General features: G+C 39.0%; 1 protein-coding gene across 2 annotated transcripts in view; it reads right to left on the bottom strand.

The window, feature by feature from the left end:
• The window catches only part of TRPM3 (transient receptor potential cation channel subfamily M member 3), a gene marked incomplete at both ends in the record, with an annotated part of 425,131 nt that overhangs the window by 133,066 nt on the left and 267,319 nt on the right, over positions 1-24,746 (bottom strand). For both annotated transcript variants that reach the window (XM_082497003.1, XM_082497004.1), the window contains 3 exons: positions 1,459-1,672; positions 14,094-14,298; positions 15,242-15,321. In XM_082497003.1, coding sequence (XP_082353129.1) covers positions 1,459-1,672; positions 14,094-14,298; positions 15,242-15,321 — 499 coding nt within the window. The remainder of the gene's footprint in view (positions 1-1,458; positions 1,673-14,093; positions 14,299-15,241; positions 15,322-24,746) is intronic.

Genomic DNA, 24,746 nt, shown 5'->3' on the forward strand with positions numbered 1-24,746 from the left:
AGCAGTAATTATGTTGACTTTCCTAGTTCATTTGTATTGTTTTGGTATTTGCAACTATGATGATTTGAAAATCAGTATGAAGCAGTCATGCACTTGTCAAATGCAAATGTTAGAGTCAGTCGTTCACAAAATTTCTGTAGTTTGATTTCTACAGCTCCTGTGGTAAACCACTGCAACGAGTGTACAATATCTACAGTTTTCTAATATGCTTTTAACTTAAAATTTATATTTGTCTTTGCCATCATCACTACAGGAGTATCTAGCTACTAACATAGCTATTATCACCACAGTACACAGGTCAACATCTAACCTGATTTTCTTCCTTGTCCTGCAGACACGTGGGAGCTATTACATACATATGAGTCTGCCTATTTATCTATCTAACACTCCAGAAGCTATGCTTCTTCTTTGCTATTTGTACTGCTGCTGTGATAAAACTGAATATTGTTTTAAATTTGATGTGCTCTGGAAACTAAAAAGCCCAAGACTCCTATTAAACATTCATATTCAAATATGTGGGAGTTGATCCACAATGAACTAAAATTAATGCATGATAGAGTGATTACAATGTTTTCCATAGACAGTGAGAGGATACACTCTGTGGGATTACTAAAGCTGTAAATTATAGCTTTGTTACTGCAAGTGAGAATGACACAAGCATTTACAAGTACATGTCCCAGCTCAAAATTTCTTGCATTTGTCTTTAGCAGAACTCTTTGACTTTCCTCTGACTCCCTCCCCCTTTCTGTCTCCTTCAGGTAACTGGGAAGCCACTGCCCAACCTTTGCTATCTGGGGAACTATGTTTTGCAGTTTATTCCCAAAACCTGCATGTTGTCTCCCAGCAAAGCTGGGCCAGCTGCTATCTTGGGCCATTAGGACACCCATATGGTATGTTACAGATGTTCTTAACTTTGAATAGAAATGGCGATGTTATCATTCTTGCTGCAGGGGTAACAGAAAAAAATTAGGTCAAGCTGCCTGCAAGAGAGAAAAAAGTCATGCTGATTCACAAGTTTCCCACCACATCCACAAAACAGAACCTTTTTTCCTTTCATACTTCATATCACCTTATAAGATAAAATAAAGGTCTTTTCTGGATGAAAATCTTTTCTAGTTTATGTAGTAAGAGTTTGACTTCTTCAATTTCTGGTTAGTAGTCCCTCCCTGTAGCTTACTGTTGATCTTATAAAGTCTTCACTGGCAATATACTAATATAATTGCCTCACAGGAGTCTTTATTTTCAGCTCCCCAGTGTGCTTTTCATGCTTTAGCAAGCCTTTTATTCCCTGGTAGCTGCCAGGCTGGTATGAACGTGGCATTTTCTTGTTTGCACATAGTACAGCCAACACTAATAAAATAAAACATGGAATGGCTTCTTAATCTCATCAGTCCCAATTTTCTTCTGTGGTGAAACCTCCTAGATGCCACTGTACTTTCACTTCAATGTTGTTGTTACCTGTGTTTACTCCTCCAGTGAATATCCACGCTCCAGTTGTCATAGCAGCCTTAATGAGGCCTTTTCCAAAGACTTGCTTGAGTTTTGGCTGAAGTTCAAAATTCTGAAGGCCCCCATGAACAGAGATGAGAAGTTTAGGGAGCTCAAGCTGCCACTCTTTGGTCATCAGATGCAGAAGAAGGTCAGGCTTTGTGTCAAAAGACACACGTACATACTGCAGAAATAAGGGCAGTGGTAGAGAAAAAAAGATTGGTTATATTCACTGGTTCCTAATACATATGATCTATGCCCAAAAGATCACTGAAAAAAAGGCAACTTTTATGACAAAAGCACTAATTGCTAACTTGATGATTTTTTTCAACAGTTTGGAAACTAGGATACTAGGAATAATGGAACAGTTGCAATTCACAGGCTGGACAATTTTCCTTTATTTAGGAAATTAAGTCATTAATTGTTTCAATATGCTTAGCAATGCGTAAAAGATATATGTCTTTAATTTAGGGATGCAAACACTGAAGCAAAAATTTAAGTGGTCTGCCAAAGATGACCTAGGTGGTCAGAGTCACAACTGTACATTCACTTGTATCTTATTTTCAAATTAACAAAATCAAACTCTCAAACGGTAGGAAATAACAGAAACAAGCTCAGTTGTTCAAGCACACGTAAGTTTAAAATGAGCAAGATTATTAAACAGGTACTTTTCATATGAACGAACGCTAACTTCTGACTTGCAGACTGATTTGTACAGATTCATGAATTTGCCTAACATGGCGCAGGACCCTAAAAGTGCTTTGAAACACATTCACACGTTTCCAGTTCTTGGCTCTTCTGTACTACATCTGCAGCATTTTGCCCCGAGGGAGATCATGCCCATCTGTGTGTGCTCAAAGATAACAACTGTCTTCAAAATTTCTACAGCACTACCCTGTCCCACACACATCTGTCTCTTCATGACAAGGTTTTCTTTATGGGGCTCTTTCTCCTGCTCTTTCTGTTGCTGATCACAGAATCACAGAATCACAGAATCATCTGAGTTGGAAGGGACCTCTAGAGATCATCTAGTCCAACCCCCCTGCTAAAGCAGGATTGCCTAGAGCACATTACTCAGGACTGCATCCAGGCGGGTCTTGAAAATCTCCAGGGAAGGGGACTCCATGATGTATGAAGGGTTTCACAAAACCCATGACGGGGCAGACGATATTTTTTTGAATTCTAGTTGCACAGCAGAAACGGACCTCAGGAGGGTAAAATTCTTTCTTCAGCAGACAAGATGTGGAAGGACCCTCTTAATTGAATAAAATAGGTTATAGAAAACCTCTCATCTGTCAAAATTCTGATTGAACCAATGCATAGTCTACTTCAGTAGACTTTCCTTTGACCCCTCAGCACAGCCATGAGGTCTGTAACACAGGCACCTGTTTTCAGCCAGAGGAGTTCCTAGTTCTAACATACTTATTGTAACTTGTCAGGTAGTATAATATCCACATACATTATGTAACCATTTTCTCCCCTTTTAAGATGCCTAATCAGTATTTCTTGCCAAAAGATTATTCTTTTTTAGTAAATCACATGACAGTAAAGTGGACTCCTTTCTAGTTGAATAAGAAATAAGGACTTGAGTTTTTCCAGAAGAAATTGCTAATAGACAGGTTTCTTTGCAAGAATGGGTTGTTGCATGGTGAACAGCCATTCTTAACATTTCTGGAAGCAGAAGCTTGTTTGGGCAAACAGTCATAGGGAAGGAATGGAGTTACAGCCATACTGAAAGCTGAGCAAGAACTTGGGAGCACACATTCACCCCAGTGCATCAATAACGTCCTCTGCAGCAGCCAGGCAAATTCAAAACAGCTAATGGACGAAGAACTTACAATATCCATGTCTAGCAAGACCATAATGTACCTTCGAGCTTACATATACACGAACTGCATCCTCAGTAGTTGCCCATTCAATTTGCTGCGTGGGAGTTGAGAAAATCGTGTATGGTACCTGATCTGACTGGCTAGATGGTGAAGCTGAGAATTTTGATTAGGATTTGAGGGACATGGACGTTTTAACACTCCAGAGGAACCTTGAGGAGCCTTAAGGAGCCTGGTTCTTACTCCCTTTGCCCTGCCCATTGGGAGAGCTGAGGGTGTGAAGGGCAGCACCTTGTTACACTACAGGCATTAATAGACAGACAACATCCTTCGGGGGCCTACATGAAACCTCTGCTTGTCAAACCATGGACATCATCTTTTGGGATCACTGGTGCAGTACTCTGTTTTTTTGGTGAAGACAGACTGCGAGTTTTAAGAAGATAATTAAAGTGAATTTATATTAGTAATGGCCATGCAAACTTGCTGAAAACCTAGGCCACTGCATCATCTGGGAATATATTGGTATGAAGGCAAAAATGACATCAGATGTGTATTATCTAATCCAGCCAGTGACCTTTTTTTTTATTCTTTAGCATCGTTTTGTATCCCAGAATTTGTGACTTCACTGTCCCTATCTTCTTAAACCTATGTATTAATTGGCAAAAATCTCTTTCATTTTCTTATTCACTAAGACCTCTGAATTTCAATAAATATAAATCTCTGTAGTGAATCACAAAGTTAGAAGAAATATTTTCTTACATTTATTTGAAATGTAGACATCTTTTATTACAAAAAGTTGCTTGTTCTTTATACTGCAGGCCAAACCCCTCTATACTTATGATAAGAATTCATTTTACTTTATAAAGAGGAAACTTAAGCAAAAATAAATCTGAAAGTTTTTTTCATAGAAATTAAATATTAAATCATCAAGGATAAGCTTTACTGTTTTAGAAGTTTTTTGAGAAGGGTAATGGCGCCAAACGTCATGATTTTTCTTCTGTGCATAGACCTCAATTTTTATGACTGATTCATTTTTGCTTTCACAGAGGGCATTTTTTGGTGTGCTTGAGATTACTTTGTTGCCAATACTTAACATGTAGTAAGTACAAGAGAATTCCTTTGTCATCACTTTCAAAGTATGCATTAAATTATGAATAAACACTTTTAAGGCCGTTTTTGTCCATATTAAAAATTCATTTATTTCAATCTTGTAGCAGAATATTTGGCCTTTTCTGTGGCGATTGAAATGCATGGACTCCGATATGCAGGATCGAAATCGAAATCCAAATCCAAATCCAAATCCAAATCAGCTCTATTAAGCAAGCGTGCTCTTTATATACTTTTCTACCAAGGCCAGTAATTTTCTACTTTACTTGTTTACACCATCGCGTACTCTAAAAGATCTCGTTCCCACCGAAAAGGGAATCTCTCTTCCCTGTGGCCAGCACCTCCTTATCTAGGGAGTAGCTTCACACAACTTCATCGTCTGACAGAACAGTGCTGCAGCTGCTTATTCCTCCCGATTAGTTCTACCACACTTAACCCTTCTTTTGCCTCAGTCCTCACACTTTTCCATTTTTGTTTAGAATCTTAGGAAGTATTTCTGCTGTTCCTGAATTCTTTTGCTATAGCCTCTGGAGGCAGACTTAAAGTTTAAATGTAAATCTAAGATAAACCACTGTTCTGTTACCCCGAAATTCCATGTCTGGTGTATCTGTCAGCTGTACAAATGATCAGTTCTAATGGCAAATGATTTAAACCCCTCTTTATGGGAGTGGGGTATGGAAAGGATGCAAGAATTCAGTTGTTATGTGTCAGCACGGCAGGGCAAGATAGGAAGCAAAAGTACAGCTTTGAACCCCAAAACCTATGGATCAACTTGACTGACAACATCATAGGATTGTGAAATGAAAATCACAAAGTTCAAGCTGTCGTGCCCCTTTTGATCCCGAAACTAGCATAGAAGTAGTCAGCAAGGGTGTCATTTGATGCCAATAGGTGTTTCACTTTTTTTGTCAAGTGGTTTCCTGAAAAATAACTGTGCCCATCATCAGTCAAACAGCCAGATGCTTGCAAGTTGGACTCCAGTGCCCTAAGGCAAAAGTTGAAGTTCCTGTGTGGTAGAATTACTACCCTCTTACTCAAGCACAGCTGTCTCATTAAAGCACATTGTGAATGATTGCAAATGAGAGTCTCAGTGAATAAAATAGAAAAATTCAGAATTTTGTTGTATTTTGTCAAAGAAAATCTCTTCAGAGAACATTTTTTACCTGCAGTCAAACTTTGCTCCTTTGTTTCTCTTTGATGCATGCAGGTACTGGGTGGCTATTTCACAGAATCACAGAATCACGGAATTTTCAGAGTTGGAAGGGACCTCTAGAGATCATCTAGTCCAACTCCCCTGCTAAAGCAGGATTGCCTAGAGCACATTACTCAGGACTGCATCCAGGCGGGTCTTGAAAATCTCCAGTCTGTCCAGGTCACGCTGGATGGCAGCACGGCCCTCTGGGGTGTCAGCCACCCCACCCAGTTTGGTATCATCAGCAAACTTGCTGAGGATACACTCTGTCCCCTCATCCAGGTCATTAATGAATATATTAAACAAAATTGGACCGAGTATTGACCCCTGGGGGACACCACTGGTTACAGGCCTCCAACTAGACTCTGTGCCGCTGATCACAACCCTCTGAGTTCTAGGGCACCTGTCTCATTCACCAGTGGGCCTACATTTTCCCTAGTCTTCCTTTTTCTATTGATATACTGAAAGAATCTCTTCTTATTGTCTTTAACTGCAGTGGCCAAGCTGAGTTCTGATTGAGCTTTGGCCCTTCTCATTTTCCCCCTACATAGCTTTGTTATATCTTGATAGTCCTCATAAGTTGCCAACCCCCTTTTCCAGAGAATGTAAACTTTCCTTTTTTTCCTGAGGTCCAGCCAAAGTTCTCTATTTAGCCAGGCTGGTCGTCTTCCCCGTCTGCTCGTTTTTCGAGACAAGGGGATGGCCTTCTCCTGAGCTTTTAAGAGCACCTGCTTGAAGTATGCCCAGCCTTCTTGGGCACCTTTGCTCTTCAAAGCTACCCAAAGCTATTTCACCTACCTTAAATCAGATTTCATCACTGCAGACACTTCTTCAAGCTAAAGACGGATTCCCTCAAAGGGTGTTCTTCACATAAAAAATAGGCCTGATGTAATTGTCACTGAATTCAACACAAAAATTGTCACTTAAACTGAAACCAGGCTGGTTTATTCTTCTTAACATCTTAAGGCTTCATCCAAGTTCCACTGAATAGTCAGTGGAAGGACCCTCATTGATTTAAATGGCCTTTGGATAAATGATTTTTCTGTGTTATTTCCCCTTTTCCTCCATGTAGGACACCATCTTTTAAACTCTTTAAGTGTTCTTTAATAACAAAAACAACTATTGCTGCCTTTTTCACGGTTTACACAAATTACAGGATTATCTCTCTTTTTTTCCTCTCAAAGGGCTTTAAACTAGGTTTGAAGGGGGACGGGGATGAGACCAGGATTACAAAAGTGGTGCCTGGGAGAAGCGTACCAGTGCTTCTGGGTAAAAGTGTTAGCAAGGTCTTGCAGCCTGTCCCAGTGGTGGTGGGGGATGGTGAATTGTGTGACAGCCAAGGCACGAGGGGTAGTGATAATTTGGTAGCTACAGTAGTGCCTGAGTATGATCAGGTGCGAATTAGGGCTTGTCCCCCCAAGAAAGTGGCAGGGCAATCAGCCCAGCTGAAGTGCATCTATACTAATGCACGCAGCATGGGAAATAAACAGGAGGAGCTGGAGGCCATTGTACAGCAAGGAAACTATGATATAGTCGCCATCACAGAAACGTGGTGGGAGGACACGCACAAGTGGAGTGCTGTAATGGATGGCTACCAACTCTTCAAAAAGGATAGGCAAGGAAGAAGAGGTGGTGGGGTGGCCCTCTATGTTATGGGCAGTTTTGAATGCCAGGAACTTAACAGTGTGGATGACAACACTGAGTGTGTATGGATAAAAATTAAGGGGAAGGCTAATAAGGCAGACATCGTGATGGGAGTTTGTTATAGACCTCCTAATCAGGATGTAGAAGCCGATGAAGTATTCTACAAGCAGCTGGCAGAGGTCTCACAATCATCTGCCCTTGTTCTTGTGGGGGACTTCAACTTCCCAGACGTCTGCTGGAAATACAATGCAGCAGAGAGGGAACAGTCATGGAGGTTCCTGGAGTGTGTGGAAGACAACTTCCTAACACAGCTGGTGAAGGAACCAACTAGGGGAAGTGCCCTACTGGACCTACTGTTTGTTAACAGAGAAGGTCTTGTGGAGGATGTAAAGGTTGGAGGTCGCCTTGGGCACAGTGATCACGAAATGATAGAATTTTCAATTCTTGATCACGTAAGGCGGGGAGCCAGCAGAACTGCCACCTTGGATTTCCGAAGGGCAGACTTTAGCCTGTTTAGGAGCATGGTCGAGAGTGTCCCTTGGGAGGCAGTTTTGAAGAGCAAAGGTGCCCAGGAAGGCTGGGCATACTTCAAGCAGGTGCTCTTAAAAGCTCAGGAGAAGGCCATCCCCTTGTCTCGAAAAACGAGCAGACGGGGAAGACGACCAGCCTGGCTAAATAGAGAACTTTGGCTGGACCTCAGGAAAAAAAGAAAAGTTTACATTCTCTGGAAAAGGGGGTTGGCAACTTATGAGGATTATCAAGATATAACAAAGCTATGTAGGGGGAAAATGAGAAGGGCCAAAGCTCAATCAGAACTCAGCTTGGCCACTGCAGTCAAAGACAATAAGAAAAGGTTCTTTGAATATATCAATAGAAAAAGGAAGACTAGGGAAAATGTAGGCCCGCTGGTGAATAAGACAGGTGCCCTAGTGGTGGAGGACGCAGAGAAGGCAGAGTTACTGAATGCCTTCTTTTCTTCGGTCTTCACTGCTAAAGCTGTCCCTCATGAATCCCACCCTCTGAAGGCAAAAGGGGAGGTCTGGAGAGTGGAAGATTTTCCCTCAGTTGAGGAGGACCGGGTCAGAGACCACTTGGCCAAGCTGGACATTCATAAGTCCATGGGCCCTGATGGCATGCATCCGCGAGTGCTGAGAGAGCTGGCGGATGTTATTGCTAGACCACTCTCCATCGTCTTTGAACGGTCATGGAGAACAGGAGAGGTGCCTGAGGACTGGAGGAAGGCCGACATCACTCCAATCTTCAAAAAAGGCAAGAAGGAGGACCCAGGGAACTACAGACCGGTTAGTCTCACCTCTGTCCCTGGGAAGGTATTGGAGCGACTCATTCTGGATGTCATCTCCAATCACGTTGAGGAACAGGAAGTTATTGGAAGTGGTCAACATGGATTTACCAAGGGTAAATCGTGCTTGACCAATCTGATAGCTTTCTATGATGTTATAACTGGTTGGCTGGATGAGGGGAAAGTCGTGGATGTCATCTACCTTGACTTTAGCAAGGCTTTTGACACTGTCTCCCATGACATTCTCATTAGGAAGCTGAGGAAGTATGGGCTAGATGAGGTGACAGTGAGGTGGATTGAGAGTTGGCTGCGGGACAGAACTCAGAGGGTTGTGATCAGCGGCACAGAGTCTAGTTGGAGGCCTGTAACCAGTGGTGTTCCCCAGGGGTCAATACTTGGTCCTATTTTGTTTAATATATTCATTAATGACCTGGATGAGGGGACAGAGTGTATCCTCAGCAAGTTTGCTGATGATACCAAACTGGGTGGGGTGGCTGACACCCCAGAGGGCTGTGCTGCCATCCAGCGTGACCTGGACAGGCTGGAGAGCTGGGCAGAGAAGAACCTAATGAGGTTCAACAAAACCAAGTGCAAGGTCCTGCACCTGGGGAGGAAGAATGCTAGGCACCAGTACAGGTTAGGGGCTTACCTGCTGGGAGATAGCTTGGAGGAGAAGGATCTGGGGGTTGTGGTAGACAGTAAATTATCCATGGCCCAGCAATGTGCCCTTGTCGCCAAAAAGGCCAATGGAATCCTGGGCTGCATAGGGAAGAGTGTGGCCAGTAGGTCGAGGGAGGTCATTCTCCCCCTCTACTCGGCACTGGTGAGGCCACAACTGGAATACTGTGTCCAGTTTTGGGCTCCCCAGTTCAAGAGGGACAGGGAACTGCTGGAGCGAGTCCAGCGAAGGGCAACTAAGATGATTAAGGGCTTGGAGCACCTCCCTTATGAGGAAAGGCTGAGAGAGCTGGGACTCTTTAGCCTGGAGAAGAGAAGGCTGAGGGGAGACCTTATTATGGCATATAAGTATCTAAAGGGTGGGTTGAAGAAGGATGGAGCCAGGCTCTTTTCATTGGTTCCAAGTGACAGGACGAGGGGCAATGGGCACAAGTTAGAACACAGGAAGTTCCGTTCAAATACACGGAAACACTTCTTTACGGTGAGGGTGACAGAGCACTGGCACAGGCTGCCCAGGGATGTTGTGGAGTCCCCTTCTCTGGAGATTTTCAAGACCCGCCTGGATGCAGTCCTGAGTAATGTGCTCTGGGCAATCCTGCTTTAGCAGGAGAGTTGGACTAGATGATCTCTAGAGGTCCCTTCCAACTCTGATAATTCTGTGATTCTGTGATTCTGTGAAAAGCACTGATGGCTTTTAAGATCCTTTTTACACACTTTGATAAAACTCAGTATATTTTAAAAGCAGAAATACACCTTTTCATGTAGCTGATTTCCAAATATCCTTAATAAAGTATAATGTTTTGAGGATCTGGATATTAGAAAGTCTGTCTAAGAAACTGTTTATGTACATTGGAATGCTACTGGTATTCTTTCATGTTTCCATGCACCATAACAAAGGTTAAGCTTATAACACTGTAGTAAACTCTATTTCTTCTGCAGCTGCAAACACATGTTAGTTTTTTATTATGCATGTTAAATGTATCATTAGAATGCATTCAATTAAGAGGAATGTAATTAACTCACTAAAGCTTTTCAAACAGCCATCTTCCACCTAACCTTGAAAAACCATGATCAAAGGAATTTCAGTTCTGTAAAGAGCGGTCCTTTAAAGAAGTTTGGTATGGAATCCAGGCACACCAATTAATGCAACAATGCTAAGGTTTTTTTTGTGTGTGTGTGGAAAGGTAGATAGTAAATGAAAAAAATTGGAGTAGTTTGGTCACAAGTTCAGTACAAAATGCATCACAGCAAGATTGTCTTAACTGGTCCACTAATGGCCAGAATCTATTCTAAAATTGTTCATAATTGGAGTGGAATCACTCACATTACTTTGATAATTGCTCTTAGAGTTAGGGTAAAAAATTGCCAGTATATAGTTACATGTTATTTCTTAAACCACTAAGAACCAACTGATATAAGCAGATCACATTTTATTAATTTTCCTATCTTTTTTAAATCCACTGATTTATTGCAAAAGCTGTTAATGAAGTTTACGCATCTCCACATCCCTCTCAGTTCTTTGTAAAAAAGTTGCCAAAATTGAAAATCTGCCATAAAACCAATGTAAATATGAACAGCAAAACCGTTAAATGTGTTTCTTAAACATTAATAGGATGAGCCACTTGTAAAGAAAATAGGAGATCTAAAAACCAGTGTTGTTGCAGGATCATCTGTGGTTACATGAAGACTGAAAGAAAGGCCTCTTTAGTAACTGATCCAGTTACCAATGCTATCTAATCTTGGCTATGTGTTTCCATATAATCTGCTGCACTCTTAGCTATTCACATCATTGATTTAAGTAGCTTAGTGTAGTCCCACTGAAGATACCTTAACAACTCAATGGTTTTAGCAAAATTCATGCTGTTTGAGAATTTTTGTTCTATGCGGCTGGAAAATTAAATTAATGACACAGTTAGTTCTATGCATACCTGCATAGTTCTTTCTGTTTTATTCCAATTCCATGCGTTCTACTATAATTTCAATTTTGCTGTTAGCACAGACCAAGATAATACTACTCAGTTCTGTGTTTCCCTTGCTTAATAATTTTCATGTGTGGGCATACATTTCAGGGAAAAAAGTAAGGAACTGGTGGTGGATTTTATGCCAAATTCTTCCCCTGAGGACTTCCTTGATGTTGGTCAGCTTGCTAAATCTTGCAACTTTATAGGGTTATTCTATTAGCCAATAGCACCATATTAAACTACCACTATCGTCAGTAAAAATCAGCTTGTATGCTAACGGTGATATCTGATATCCAATAGCTAGAAAATAACTAAGCAGCATACTTTTAGAAAAGACAAATGTCTATTTATCATGTTTTCTCCCTTTTCTCTTTCTCCTCCTGCCCCTGTTGATGTTCCAGCTTCTCTTGTTTTTCCTTTTGAAAGCATATTTTCTGAAAAAGAATGTTTCCAAGGATTACTAGGTACTCGTTCTTTTTTCCAACTCTTATTTTTCAAGATAATTTAAATACTTTTTTATCCTCTCCTCTGCTGCAAAATTGGTTGGTTGCTTTGACTGAGCAAACTCTTGGCTTTCACAGAAAGCTTTTGATTTGGTAAGTTTTATTTATTATGGGAAAGACCTTGTACCCAGTAAATTCAGAGACAGGAGCTTTGTTCTTTCTATTAATAAAACTGCAACAATTAGTTAGGCAGCTCTTTGACTAAAATCTACCCTAAAATAATGTTTGGGTCTGGAAATCTGACTATCAGGACACCTTCATACTGTTTTCAGTGACAAACAGACCATAGTATAACAAAGCTCTTCATTTCGCTTCCATTTTAAAAAATGCACAATTACTGGTTATGCAAACCTCCTTATTTGTGTTTTGTTCATATGCAAGATGTTTTTCTCACTGGTGGTAACCAAGCAGGACACCTATTAAAGAGATATTTAGTGAATTGTGTAATTTGAAGCACTTTTTCCACCAGCGGGATGATTGAATTTCTGGAGCTTTTGTAGACTTATTTAATTCATGAAGAACTTTGTTGTTCCCATGTTTCAGGTGGGGTTTATTGATTATGTATAGATGGCAGATGCAACCATCTTCCTGATTCTAGTACTGTAAAATAAATCCAGAGTTTTTCTAGCAATAAATGTTTTGTCTGTAATCGTTCCCAACTTTTAACTTGTTTTTTAGGTTCCTCAGATTTTTAACTCCTTTTTGTCTTCCTTTTTCTAAATCTTCATGGTTTCATTCCTGACTGTGCTCTGTGACAATATTTGTCTTTCCTTCATGTTGACCTCCAGTGTTATCTCTACAGTTTCACTTCAAGTATATTTCTTTAAGCACACAGCATGTACATTGGGGCATCTCCTGTTGTCTTATGGCAACATGCCAGGACAGCAGCATCGCAACAAAAATCAGAAATCCTCTAGAGAAGTTGGTATCAACAGCTTCCCTAAACACTTCATAATTTCTTGGCTGCCTGTCTACTTTTGTCGGGCAAGGCAGTTTATTGCTTTATAGTGATCTTCAAGGACATCATTCAAAAAGCTCTAGTGATTACCCTTTCTCATAAAGGCAGATTGAATGCAAAGTGTCCATATATGATTAATAGCATGATGGTTACTATACCTCTGAATCTTAGTTTTGGTGAAAAGCATTCTGTTTTGTTCCCACTCTTTGTGAAGATACCAACAGCACGGTTTGGTTCATTTCAGTGCTGAGGGAGGCATCAATTTATTCACACTAAACAAATGTTATTTACTGAATCAGAGTCTCTCTATAGCTATAGCTTTGAAGATTTTTAGGTGATTGGTTATCAACAGAACATAAGGTGCCTGTGATGCTCTCAGAGATATGACCTAATTTTCTTTCTGTTTCTTGGTGCAACAGTGTTTTCTGGTTTCTGTGAAAAGAATCCATCCATCTGAAGAAACAGAACCATCCATTCAAGTAATCTTTCCATCTCCAGCACCTATGTATCCATCTAAGGTGCTGGCTTTTGTATCTGGCTCTTACCAGCACGGTACCTGAGCTCTTAATTGTCTTTAATCCATCTACTACCATGACAGATTTGAGAGACCTGTCAGAAAGAATTCAAGCAAAGAAGATGGTACTGAGTTGCTGGGCAGGTTACTCTGCAGAGCACACAGGGGTTCTGCTTCTACCCTCACAGCTGCTCAAAGCAGTGTCTTGGCCACAATGTGCCAGGTACACACTCATTTTTCATTCCCAAATTCCCAGGTTCTGCAGTTTAGATAGAGCCAGAGAGATTCTTCCTTTCATGTAATGCCACATAGAAGAAACACATGTATGGGTTAGTGTGGATGCTGGAAACATCCCCCCGATTTAGTGGAGCAATCCCTTCAGATCGATATACTTTGGTATTGCTCCATAGCATTGCATTATGATTAAGTGACTTGCTCAAGGAAATCTGTGGCAGAATAGGCATTTCCCAGTTCCTAGTTTAGACACTTACTGGGCCTCTTATTTCATGATGAACCAGTAAGTCTAACTGGTCTATCCCCCAATATATGTCTGGCTCAATACTGAAACAAATTCATTATATTTAAAATTTTTCAGCCTTGCAGACACTATCAGCAATGGGAAACATTAGTTGAATTCCAAAACTATTCAGAAAAAGAGGGATGGATAGCCATTGGAAGAAAATCGAGATAGCACATTAGCACGTCTTCAGTATTCATAAAGGTAGCCCCTCTTATGCTGCACTCCACCTTTTACAGTTAATTCTGTTCACCCATTCTTTGACATATGACACATAAAAACCTATGGTATGGTCTTACACTAAATCTTTTTTTTAAATGAAGTTAAAAAAGAATGATGTTTATTCTTTGTGAATGCATTTTTTGAGCTAGCAGCATTATTTATCTAAGAGAAAAACATGGTTACCATGGCTTTATTGGAGTGGCCTCCTCCTTGGAACTCAATGGTTCCAAAAGCGTCCGTCGGGCTGAGCTGCGTGTGCTTGCTGATGGACCACTTCTCCGACTGGATGTCATTGCGAGTAAGCCTGCTTTCATTTTTCTCATTCTGAATAACGGAGATGCTTGGAGTCAGTCCAACATGTTGACCTATTAGACGCCCACAGCAACACCTATGACATTAAACAAACAGAAAATTTGAGTCACGTGCATGTATGATTGAGCAAGGAAATAAACTATCTTTAACGGCCTACAAATCTTCAAAAAAACACCCCTTTTCAACTCTGCTGACCACTTTCCTGGTATCTGAAACATCTAGTTGTGGAAGCAACATAGTACAGATACTACCTTTTCTTTCTATGATCTTGTTTACTTTGGATTCTCCTATGTATTAGCAGGGCCTGTTGTGATAGGACAAAGTGTAACGGTTTTAAACTGAAAGAGGGTAGATTTAGACTAGATATAAGGAAGAAATGTTTTAGAATGAGGGTGGTGGAACACTGGCACAGGTTGCCCAGAGATGTGGCATATGCACCATCCCTGGAAACATTCAAGGTCAGGTTGGATGGGGCTCTGAGCAACCTGATCTATTGGAAGATGCCCCTGATCATTGCAGGGGGTTTGAACTAGGTGACCTTTAAAGGTACCTTCCAACCCTGACTATTTTATGATTCTGTGATTCTTTGGTGCTATATTTCAATAAAATCATGCTTTGTTCTAGATATGTATAAAATGAATTTAAAGAACATTTGCTACTGTCTTCAGATGACATCGGGCCAAATAATCAGTTTCTGTATGGACTAGCACATATTTTAGTTCACTGCAATTATTTTCTTTTGACAGTATTGTGTGTCATGAATCCAATTTAAATAATCAAGGCACTAAGAACTAAGAAGATAAGGAAATTGAACATAGATGCTCATCCACCTTTGATTTATCTTTTTTTTGGATGAAATAAATTTTGCCCATAGGAATCCATCACTCCAGATGTAATTCAATTGCCTTCTGATCAAATTACAAACTATTTATATCCATATAAACATGTATGCACACACACATATATAGACATTTTCTTATAATTGACTTTCATTTTTCATACAAGTAGCATGCAATTACCTATGGGGGTCTTTGGTGCTGGGTATGATATGAACACATTCTCTCTTGTAAAATGCTCTTTCTATCCATGATTTCTGTGCCTAAAAAAGAGAAAGGAAATTACATGAGCTCTGTTTCCTTATTAAACACAACTTATAGTACAACTGAAGAGAAACTTCAAACACAGAAGAAATCTTCACTGACTTTGCAGATATGCAATGCACATTTTGCACAGAGCAAATATTTCACATTAGAACTATTGTTCCTTTCTAGAGCTAAGCACCCAACACAAGCTTTTAAGATTGTTTTCATATTTGGTAGCCAGATGACTTTGATGCTGTCATCTATATACTCATAGCAAGGATCAGCAGAGAAAGATTTTTTCAAATTGCAAAGCTCTCTGTATGGTAGACAAATAACACATCTATTCATTAAAAATACTTTAAAAAATATATTTCCATTTTAGTGATACAACTAAGTCAGCTCTAATAAAAAAAGATGTCAGCAACTAGAAAATAAACATCTCACAATAAAACTTAGAACACCATGATACCAATGCAATTTTTTAGACAAGTACTGAGAGTCCTGTTTAACACGGAGCCAGAAAATAGAGTTTCATAGGTAGGCATCTTAATGTAAGAAAAAAAATAATAGTTCTGTTACTGAAACAAGACACAAAAAACTTTGATACATTAAGAGTTAGATGACCAGCTTATGTAACCTCTCAAACTGGTTGAGTTCAATGAAACTATGCCTGTTTGTAGCATTCAAGATCTTCCCCCAGATATTTGCAGGTAGGCAAATAATTTCCCTTAGGGTAGTCTTAATGTTCAGCTACACAAAAGGTCTTTTTTTAAAGAAAAATAGATGGCTAGGAAAGAAAAAAATTCAAAACAAGAAACAAGAGACCTTCGGAGTTCTGAAATCTTTTTATCTAGACAGTTCCTCACTCCATACAGTATGAATTCTGGCAAGCTCTCTAAAAGATTCCCCCAGATGGAATTAAATTATTCCTTTAAATAGGGACATGAGTTTAAACTTTCCTTTAAAAATACATTTCAAATAGATAAATTATATAAAATGTATTTAAATAAAGAAATTACCCATTTAATTGTGCAGGATAAACATAACTATAAACTATGAACTATGACAAAGTTATATGACAACTAAGAAATGTGAAATGAGCTTTAGAAAATTTAAAGGAAATCTGAGCATCTTGCCTCTATAAAAAGAGAAAATATGAACTTGCCTTTATAACATTAGGTAACTAATGTTACCTTTTGCCACGTAAGGTTAGATAGTAACCTATCTAAGTATTACATTTACCAACTAATATTACCTTACTAACTATCTAATGTTACCTTTTTTTCCACTCAATCTGCAACCTGTGTTTCTGGGACTATTGAGAATCATTGTGAACTGTGGAAATTGCTTGGAGTCAATGAATGTCACTAATATAAACTATAAAGCACCATAATAAGAATTTCCAGCTACATTCATTACTTATCACTGTCATACATAAAAAGTTATTATTTTGCCTTTTTCACAGAAGATAATCCCTTATTGGATCTACTGGTCACTTATGTTACATAACAATATTTTATCTTTGCTCTATATGCATTTTTACTTGAAAAATCTACTAGACTTTGTATTTTGTAGAAATGGCAGACACCCTAAGATGACTTTTACTGTCAGGAAAAATAAGTCTATTAAAAATATTAAATAGCACTGTATTTGATTGTTCTTCCTCACTGCAGCAAACAGAAAGTTAATATAGAATGTGAGGCAAGGCTTGTTTCATGTTTAATCAAAGGACAGTTAAATAGAAATTCTGAAAAATCTAAAAAAGTTTTGCTTTATATAGGAGAGAGTACCTTGAAGTTCTATTTTATTATAACTTCTAAATGCTTACAAGCCTATGATGCAGGCAATAATCATCATCATCATCATCACAACAATGTATATTATACAGTCAAATCATCTTAGAGGTCTAGTGGATCATTGAGTAATTTCTCAATTTAGTAGTCTTTTCAGGCAAAGAAAGGCTTTTTATAAACTAACTTTCTAGAACTGTCAAGGCATCCAGAATAAGCTTTATGAACTTCATTTGGCCCTCTTACTTCAGAACTTTTGAAGCTAAACCACATGGAAAAATTAGGGTTTTTCTTTTTGTTGAGCGTTGTACAGAAAGAAAGGAAATTACAATTATTATTCAGGTATTGCAATGTTAACAGTGAAATTACGTACTTTGCTGTACAGGCAACACATTCTTGAAATTTCTCCCCTTCGAGCTCCAAGAGTACACAAGCTTTCTATATTGCCTCAAGAAGACACACACTAATAAGAAGCTGCAGATTTATGAATCCTGTTTGTTGTATATATATACACAGAAACCTTTTGACAAAAGGGGAACACTTACAGAATAATACCAATTTTATCATCATACTTGTTTGTTTTAACACTAAATACATGCCTGAGATATGCTTTGTCTTCTCTAGAAAGAATGAAAAGCTTTTATAAGCAAACTTTTATTCCTGGCATCCAAAATCAGCTCTTACTGCAGAACTTACATAGCATATGATTATCATTCATGTTGCCAAGACTCACTAAAAATATCTTCTATTAAATTTCATAATCTTTGTGTAATTTTCTGCAAGCAACTGGTGAATTTACTTACTACATAAAACTAACGTATCTTTTTTAAAGATGGCCACCAATTCAGTTTCTCTAAGCCTCAAGATACAATACTAAAAGGTGTCATAACAGGGACTTCACAGAAAACCTTTTTCTTTAGGTATACAAGCAGGCTTTCACAAACCAAGAAACTGACATTTAAAATTTGTTTCCCTACTATTTTTCATACTATCTTTGCAAGTAGAAAAGAAACCCAGCTATGTTAAATATAATAATAATTTGCATTTGAATTTTCATCATACTTCTTCAAGTGTAATATTGCAAAAATAATAGTCTGATTTAAAAAGTCCTTTATTCACATCAGGAAAAAAGACTTTCCGACTTTTAAAATCTCAAACAGTACACTATCCTACCCGACTGAGTCATAATGCCAAAATACCCAATGTACTCCTTTCATAATTCCTTATCCTTCCAAGCTAAAAAGGATAGTATCTGGTTTTACTGCCCCATGCCAGTTATCTTTCTGTGACGGAGATCATTTGCAATGAAATACAAGGTTCAGAAGTATAATAAATTATGCTATTTGCCAAAGAGTCTTCATAACAAAATTAGAATAACTTGAGATCAACACCTTCATCACAAAACAGTCTGCATTAAACTCTTGTTTATAATGTGTATTAATAAAGTAGCAAAAAGTTTAGAAAAGTATAGCAAAGTATTTTCAAGAATAGCAGAGCAAGAAGTTTATCTTCTCTTTCTCTTATTTCATAAATGCTCCTTCAGTATTATTTCATAAGGCAATTTAAAGTCCACAGTGAATTCCTAGAGTACATGCCATAATTAGATTTAGTTTATCGTAGCCTAGATCTCTAGGTTAAGTCTATCTTTTCATTAAGCTAGCTGCAAAATCCCACCAAGAGCATTTTTTCTCCCTCTTCTTTACCTGAGCACCAAACTTGGCGTTTATGTCTGTCCCGGAGCAAACTCTGCTGTCCACGTTTCCCTGCTGCTGGTCATCGCTAATAAAACATTTGCGACTGCCCCCTGAACAAGGTGCTCAGTCCATCCGCAGGGCAGAGATGTGAGAGCGAGCGAAGCCCTTGCACCCATTAGCTGCTTGGAATGTGCTGCTGTGGGATTAGCCTCGTTAAGGGTTCGGTGGACACTGACCCGCAGCCCCACAACATCGCTTGGTTTGAACATCTAATCTGATGCCAAAAGAAAAACAAATCCCCGGAGACCTTGGATTTAGCTGGCACCAGCCTTGATGGGCTTTTTTTCCTCCTCTTCTTTCCCAAGGTTGTGAAAGTGTGATAAGGTGTTCTGAGTTCTTAAGTTCAACCCAGGAAAACAAATCCTTCAAAAGAAACAGTGTACTAAGCTGGAAAGAACCTGAGCACACAAGAGAGATTGTTAATCTCTGAAGAATGAAACCAGTGTGTTTATTGGGTAACTGTGAGAAATCTATACACAGTTGAAATATATTGCAATTAACCAACAATGGCATTTTTCCAAAGAAGCTGGGCTTTGTCACGCTTTTTCACCACAGTTGCTGTACTGCAGTGAATGTAACTTTTCAGAAAGTCATAAACATAAACCTTTGTCTTTCAGAAACAAGCAGCTGTGTTGTTTTCAGTCTAATTAAAATTTAGTAACTTAAAACACAACTTTAATATTTACAAATTGGGGTACTACTTCTTTACTGTACCCTCTTGATGCCAACACTGAAGAAAACTTTTTCATATGAACAACACTTAGATTTCTTTTAGTACACGGCAATTATATGTGTTCAATTACTTACTTCAAGAGTTTTCCAAATATAAAATAGTTTCACTCTTCCGCCCCAAGTTTGGATAAATTCCTCTCTACTCCTACATGTGCATACATACCCCTTTGCCTTTTCAATAAGGCTGCATCTAATGCACAGAAAACATTCTGTCCACCCCTGGCACTGGTGAATACACAAGCACTAAATTGTTCTGCACGTACATTAGCCCTGATGGGCCCAGGATGGCAAGGCTGAGCATATGAGTCAACTTCTAAATTTCTTATGCCATCATACGTGTTGAGAAGCTTCTGCTAGGATGGCTAATCCAGGAGATTTGTTTTATGCTTCGGTTTCCTGAGTTTTTTGTGTAAAATACATACATGTATTTTGTATGTAATGTGTATATGGAGTGTGTACGCATACATATACACAATGTGTACCAGCAGAGCTATGACCTGTGAGATTTCTCTGCCACACAGTTCAGAGCAACAAAGACCACGTGCACATCTTGTGAGGTCTCTTTAGCACAGGATCAGGCCAAAGATGGTCTGTGGAGAACAGCAAAGGTAGAGAAAGTTGCAGTGTCCAGAGAGCAGCCAGCAAACAGCTCAATGAGGTAAAGGGAGTCAGCAAGAAAAGACTGCTTGCATTTCAACTCAAGGGAATTTGGTTTGGTTAAGAGGGTGAAGAAAGAGTGAGGGGAGGAAAGGAAAGATTTCACATGATCGTGATAACTGTGTAAAAATTCAAATCAGACTTTGAGGTGAAACTTCAGTGCTTGGACTTGACAAAATTCTGGAGTGAAACTACCAGTGGCATAGATACCCCTGTATTTTGAGGTATAATAAAGAAACAGCCAATAAGCAGACATAGCTGGTTTTTTTCACTATGGTGGAACCACAAAATAGTGCTTTCAGAGAGGTGGATGTTGCACATTTAATGCTACAAATGTAAACACTATTTACATTTTCAATCCAGCTCACTCTTAATGAAACAAACTTTCAAACAGCAGTTAGCAACAAGCTCAGTACTGACTCATAAAAGAGGAGAGCAAATATTAAAAAATAATCAAGAATAGAAACTTTTCAGGAAGATAAATTCTGGCAGATTTTAACATGTTATGTAGCTGGGATGCTTAACTGCTGACATCTGAATTAATAATATTTTAAAAAGGGCACAAAGAGTGACAGTTTTAGAAACCTGCAATTTCAGTGGCAGAGCAGAACTGGAGGCAATTCTAACCCTCTACTTCCCAACTTTGTTTATCTCCAACAAGTAGCCAGGTTGTAAGACAGGTTTCACTGGGGCAAGAGGAGCGTTGTTAAATATTGTTTTGGTGGTCGGACGCGATGATCTTAAAGGTCCTTTCCAACCTAGGCAATTCTATGAGTCTATTCTATTCTATAAAAGCCTTTCTCTGCCTTGCAGTGGGGCAGAGCAGCTGGACGGGCAATGGAGTATTACTGAAGCAAATTACAGATAGGATTTGCAGGAGCATCTGGTGACTGAACTGCATCAGTGCTATTGCAAGCTGATGCGATTAGTGTTCCTTAATCAAATGGGCACTTTTGAAAATCCCACTGTCTCTGAGTAAAGACTCTGTATTTGTAAACTTCTATAGCTAGATTAGTACAAAGGATGGCAATGCTTCAATATAACCTTATTACTAGGTGTGCTCAAACCAAATTTCTACCCCTCCTTTCATCACTGCCCAATTACAAGTATTATAAGCATTTTTATATCTTGCTTGAAGCATTAGGAATTGACCTCTCTGCAGATTAAGATAGTGATCATTAGACTGTCCCAAAATGTTTCATTTTCTAACAGACCTTTATTACTAGTAGCATCTTAGAGGCTGGCTATCCGGCCTTTACCCTATAAAGCTGTACTTCTGTACAGTTTGTTCTTCTTTTAACTGATTTCCCAAACACTTTATCATCAGAGTTGTTCCAAGAACAATGTTGAATTGTCTGGAAAAATCAAGCTGTATTCAGTACAGAGTAGGAGGGGATAGAATGCAGCCATTTATTACTACAGTATGTTACAAAATTTATCTGTTAGCATTGTTTACTGGATGTAATTTTTGTGTTGTACTTAGAAGAAACAGAGTAATTTAAAAATAATCAGGAACTTTTCACTTAATAGTTTATGATTTTAAGCGTTATATCTGACATTTTCCTTACTACAAAGTAACGGAAATGAAAATTGTATGACTGTTAATGCTGCTATGCAAATTTGTATTTATCCTTTCTATATTTTCAAAACATTATATAGACCAAGCATTTGTGACAAGTCGTTATTATCCATGCCACTGATAAATTAACTGGAAAGATTAACAGACATTTCAAAAAGAACAAGGGAGAAAGATTAGATCCAGGAATTGGTGTGGACATCCAGGCTCCTACAGTCCTCCTCAAGATGAGTAGAAGCACAAGAGTAAAATTTTAAATAACAGCTTATTAAAATGAAGGATATATTGTAAAGAACACTTTCAAAAAGTTCTCCTATTTCCTTCTTATGGGTACCGGCATATGAGGGGAAGAACCAAGCCTATTGACTTCATTCATGATGTTTCTTTAGAGAACTATTTATGACTTCACCAAATCTGCTGTGAGGTTAAAGTTGTTTAAATAAGTAAATAAACCTTTTCTAGCAAGAAAGTCTTACTTGATCAGATGATGGGTGATGGGTTCATCTAGCCCACTATTCTGTCTGTACAAGTGCCATAAATAGGTGCTAGGGAAAAGGAAAAACACATCAAATGTATATAACACTTTTTCCTAACAGTTTCTGAGCTAGCAATGATTTTCTACTCATAGACTTCCTGCGTTGTGATTTCTACGTGTTCTGTAACCCTCCATGGGCTTTCCTCCACAAACCTGTCTGTTGATTTCATGCAAACTTTCAGCATCCCTAACATCCTTCTCCCTGCTGCAGGGGGAATCAGTTCCTTCTGTTTGTTTTGAATGTGACTCCGCATACTTTCCTATGATGTTTATTACTGAGAGAGGCAGTGAACAGTCAATTCCCATCTATCCTCTTCATACCAGTTATGGATTTCAAGACACATCGTTAATTATGTTTTTTTTCCCCAGATTAACCATTTACCACATATTTCTTCACATAGAAACTGTTTATTACCTTTTATCATCCTTGCTGCCCCCTCCAAAATTTTCCAGTTAATTTTATCCTTCTGGAAGGAACCAGAACTGTGCACCAAATGTGATCTACGGATATCTATTGTGGCAAATGGGCATTCACTGTTTTGGTATCTATACCTTTCATAAAAATTCCTATAAAAAATTGATTTGGCTTTCTCAACCACCACTGCTGAGCACTGTGGTAAGGCTTTCACAGAAGTATCTAGCATAACCCCAATATTTCACTCCAGTGTAGTAAATAATTTAATTGCAAAGAACTGCTATAAAAATCAAGTTGTTTTAATCAGACAGAACAGCAATACACCCATATGAAGTTCTAATTTATGTCAAATGTAACTTAACAAATCATAATGAAACATGGTATTACAGAAGTCTAGAGGTGTACATACATAACTGGAAAGTAGAATATACAGGAAATATTTTCTGCCATTTGACGCTGTCAGGCTATTTATCTTTTAAACCAGTAAACTTGGTTTTGGCTTCTAAAAAATTGTAACATTATTCCTAACTCCTTAAATTAATGAAAGAAAATAAGTTTCGCACTGAGACAGAACTCATTGCTCCCTAACAAAAAATCATGAGGTTAGAATGCATATGTAGGAGTTTTGCACTGAATCTAATTTTGGTCTGAACTACTTGATTTCTAAATTGCTCGTTCCACCCCACAAATGTATGACAGCTATAACATTGTCTGCTCTTTCATTAGAGTGAGGTGGTTTTGCTAGCCACTGTGTGGGTGCTGAGTTGATGAAGCTATTAAAATTAAATTGTACACAGTTGTATGAAAGGACCTGAAGGAATGGGGATTCCAGATGTTCCCCAAGCCTAAACATTCAAATGGACCAACTATATGCCACTGTTCATATTTCATCTCATCTTCCAGCCCTGCAGTTATTCACAAGTTCCTCTTGAGCCCCCTACATAATGCAGCCTCACAGGCATCCTTTGCTAGGAATGCCTTGGTTGAGGTCCTGGTTTCACCTCCCTCCAGCCTTCCTCCAGACACAGTTTTGGAGAAGTGAAACCAGAGAAGAGCTGGTTATGAGAGATGAGACAACATTGCTGATCAGCTCTTTTGTCTCCCTCCTCTTCTGCTGAGCCAAACACATAGTTTTCTCAGATGCAAAAGTAAGGAAGCTTCCCTTAGCTGAAGAAGGGAAAAATTTGGTCTGTCCACTGAAACACGCAGAAGGCAAAACACCAGAGGACATTTCTTTTGGGCAGGGCAACTTTCTTTTCCCTTTCTACACCCACTGTGCTTCTTCACCATCTTCTCCCTTCCCTTCTCCTGGAGACTCTTTGCATCTAGGAATCTCCTATAGGTCATCCTGTTTGAAACCACCTGCATTCATCAACCCAGGGGCAAGCATGACACTGCCTCCTCTGCATTGTTGTTTATAACGCGCCTCTTCCATTTTGCTTGGCACAACATGAGAGAGTAACAAGTCCGGTCCTGGCAGGAGGAACAGTCACCCAGCTCCCTGCACAAACACTGTCACCAAGTAGACACAGGACAAAAAAGTCCAAGGAGAAGCATCTCTCACCCTGGCAACACAGTCTGGTGTAGCTGTGATGCTTCTTGGGTTTTCTGTGTCATAAGGGGGAATTCGTAACTCTGTTTTTTGTTGGCATTTTGGAACTATGTGATTTTGAATTACATGAGCCCTTATTATTCCGGTCTGATATGGAATAAACTAACAGCACCGTGATTTCTTCTACTGATAATTATACTGCCCAAGTTGTACATACTGGAATGAAACATGTTATGGTTTCTGATTACGTCACATCATTAAGCAGATGGGGTTGAGTGGAATTATTAACTTAGAAAAAATTGAACTGGTTTCAAATCACATAGGAAGATTTAACAACAGTGTCTAAATCCTATTATCTCTTTGGACTAATAGTTTTAAGTGGACTTTAGCTGCAACCAAGAGACATCTGGAAGCAGGAATTCTCTCCGTCA

Source organism: Vanellus vanellus, assembly GCF_965231255.1.
Source record: "Vanellus vanellus genome assembly, chromosome: Z".
In the NCBI taxonomy this organism is placed as follows: Eukaryota; Metazoa; Chordata; class Aves; order Charadriiformes; family Charadriidae; genus Vanellus; species Vanellus vanellus.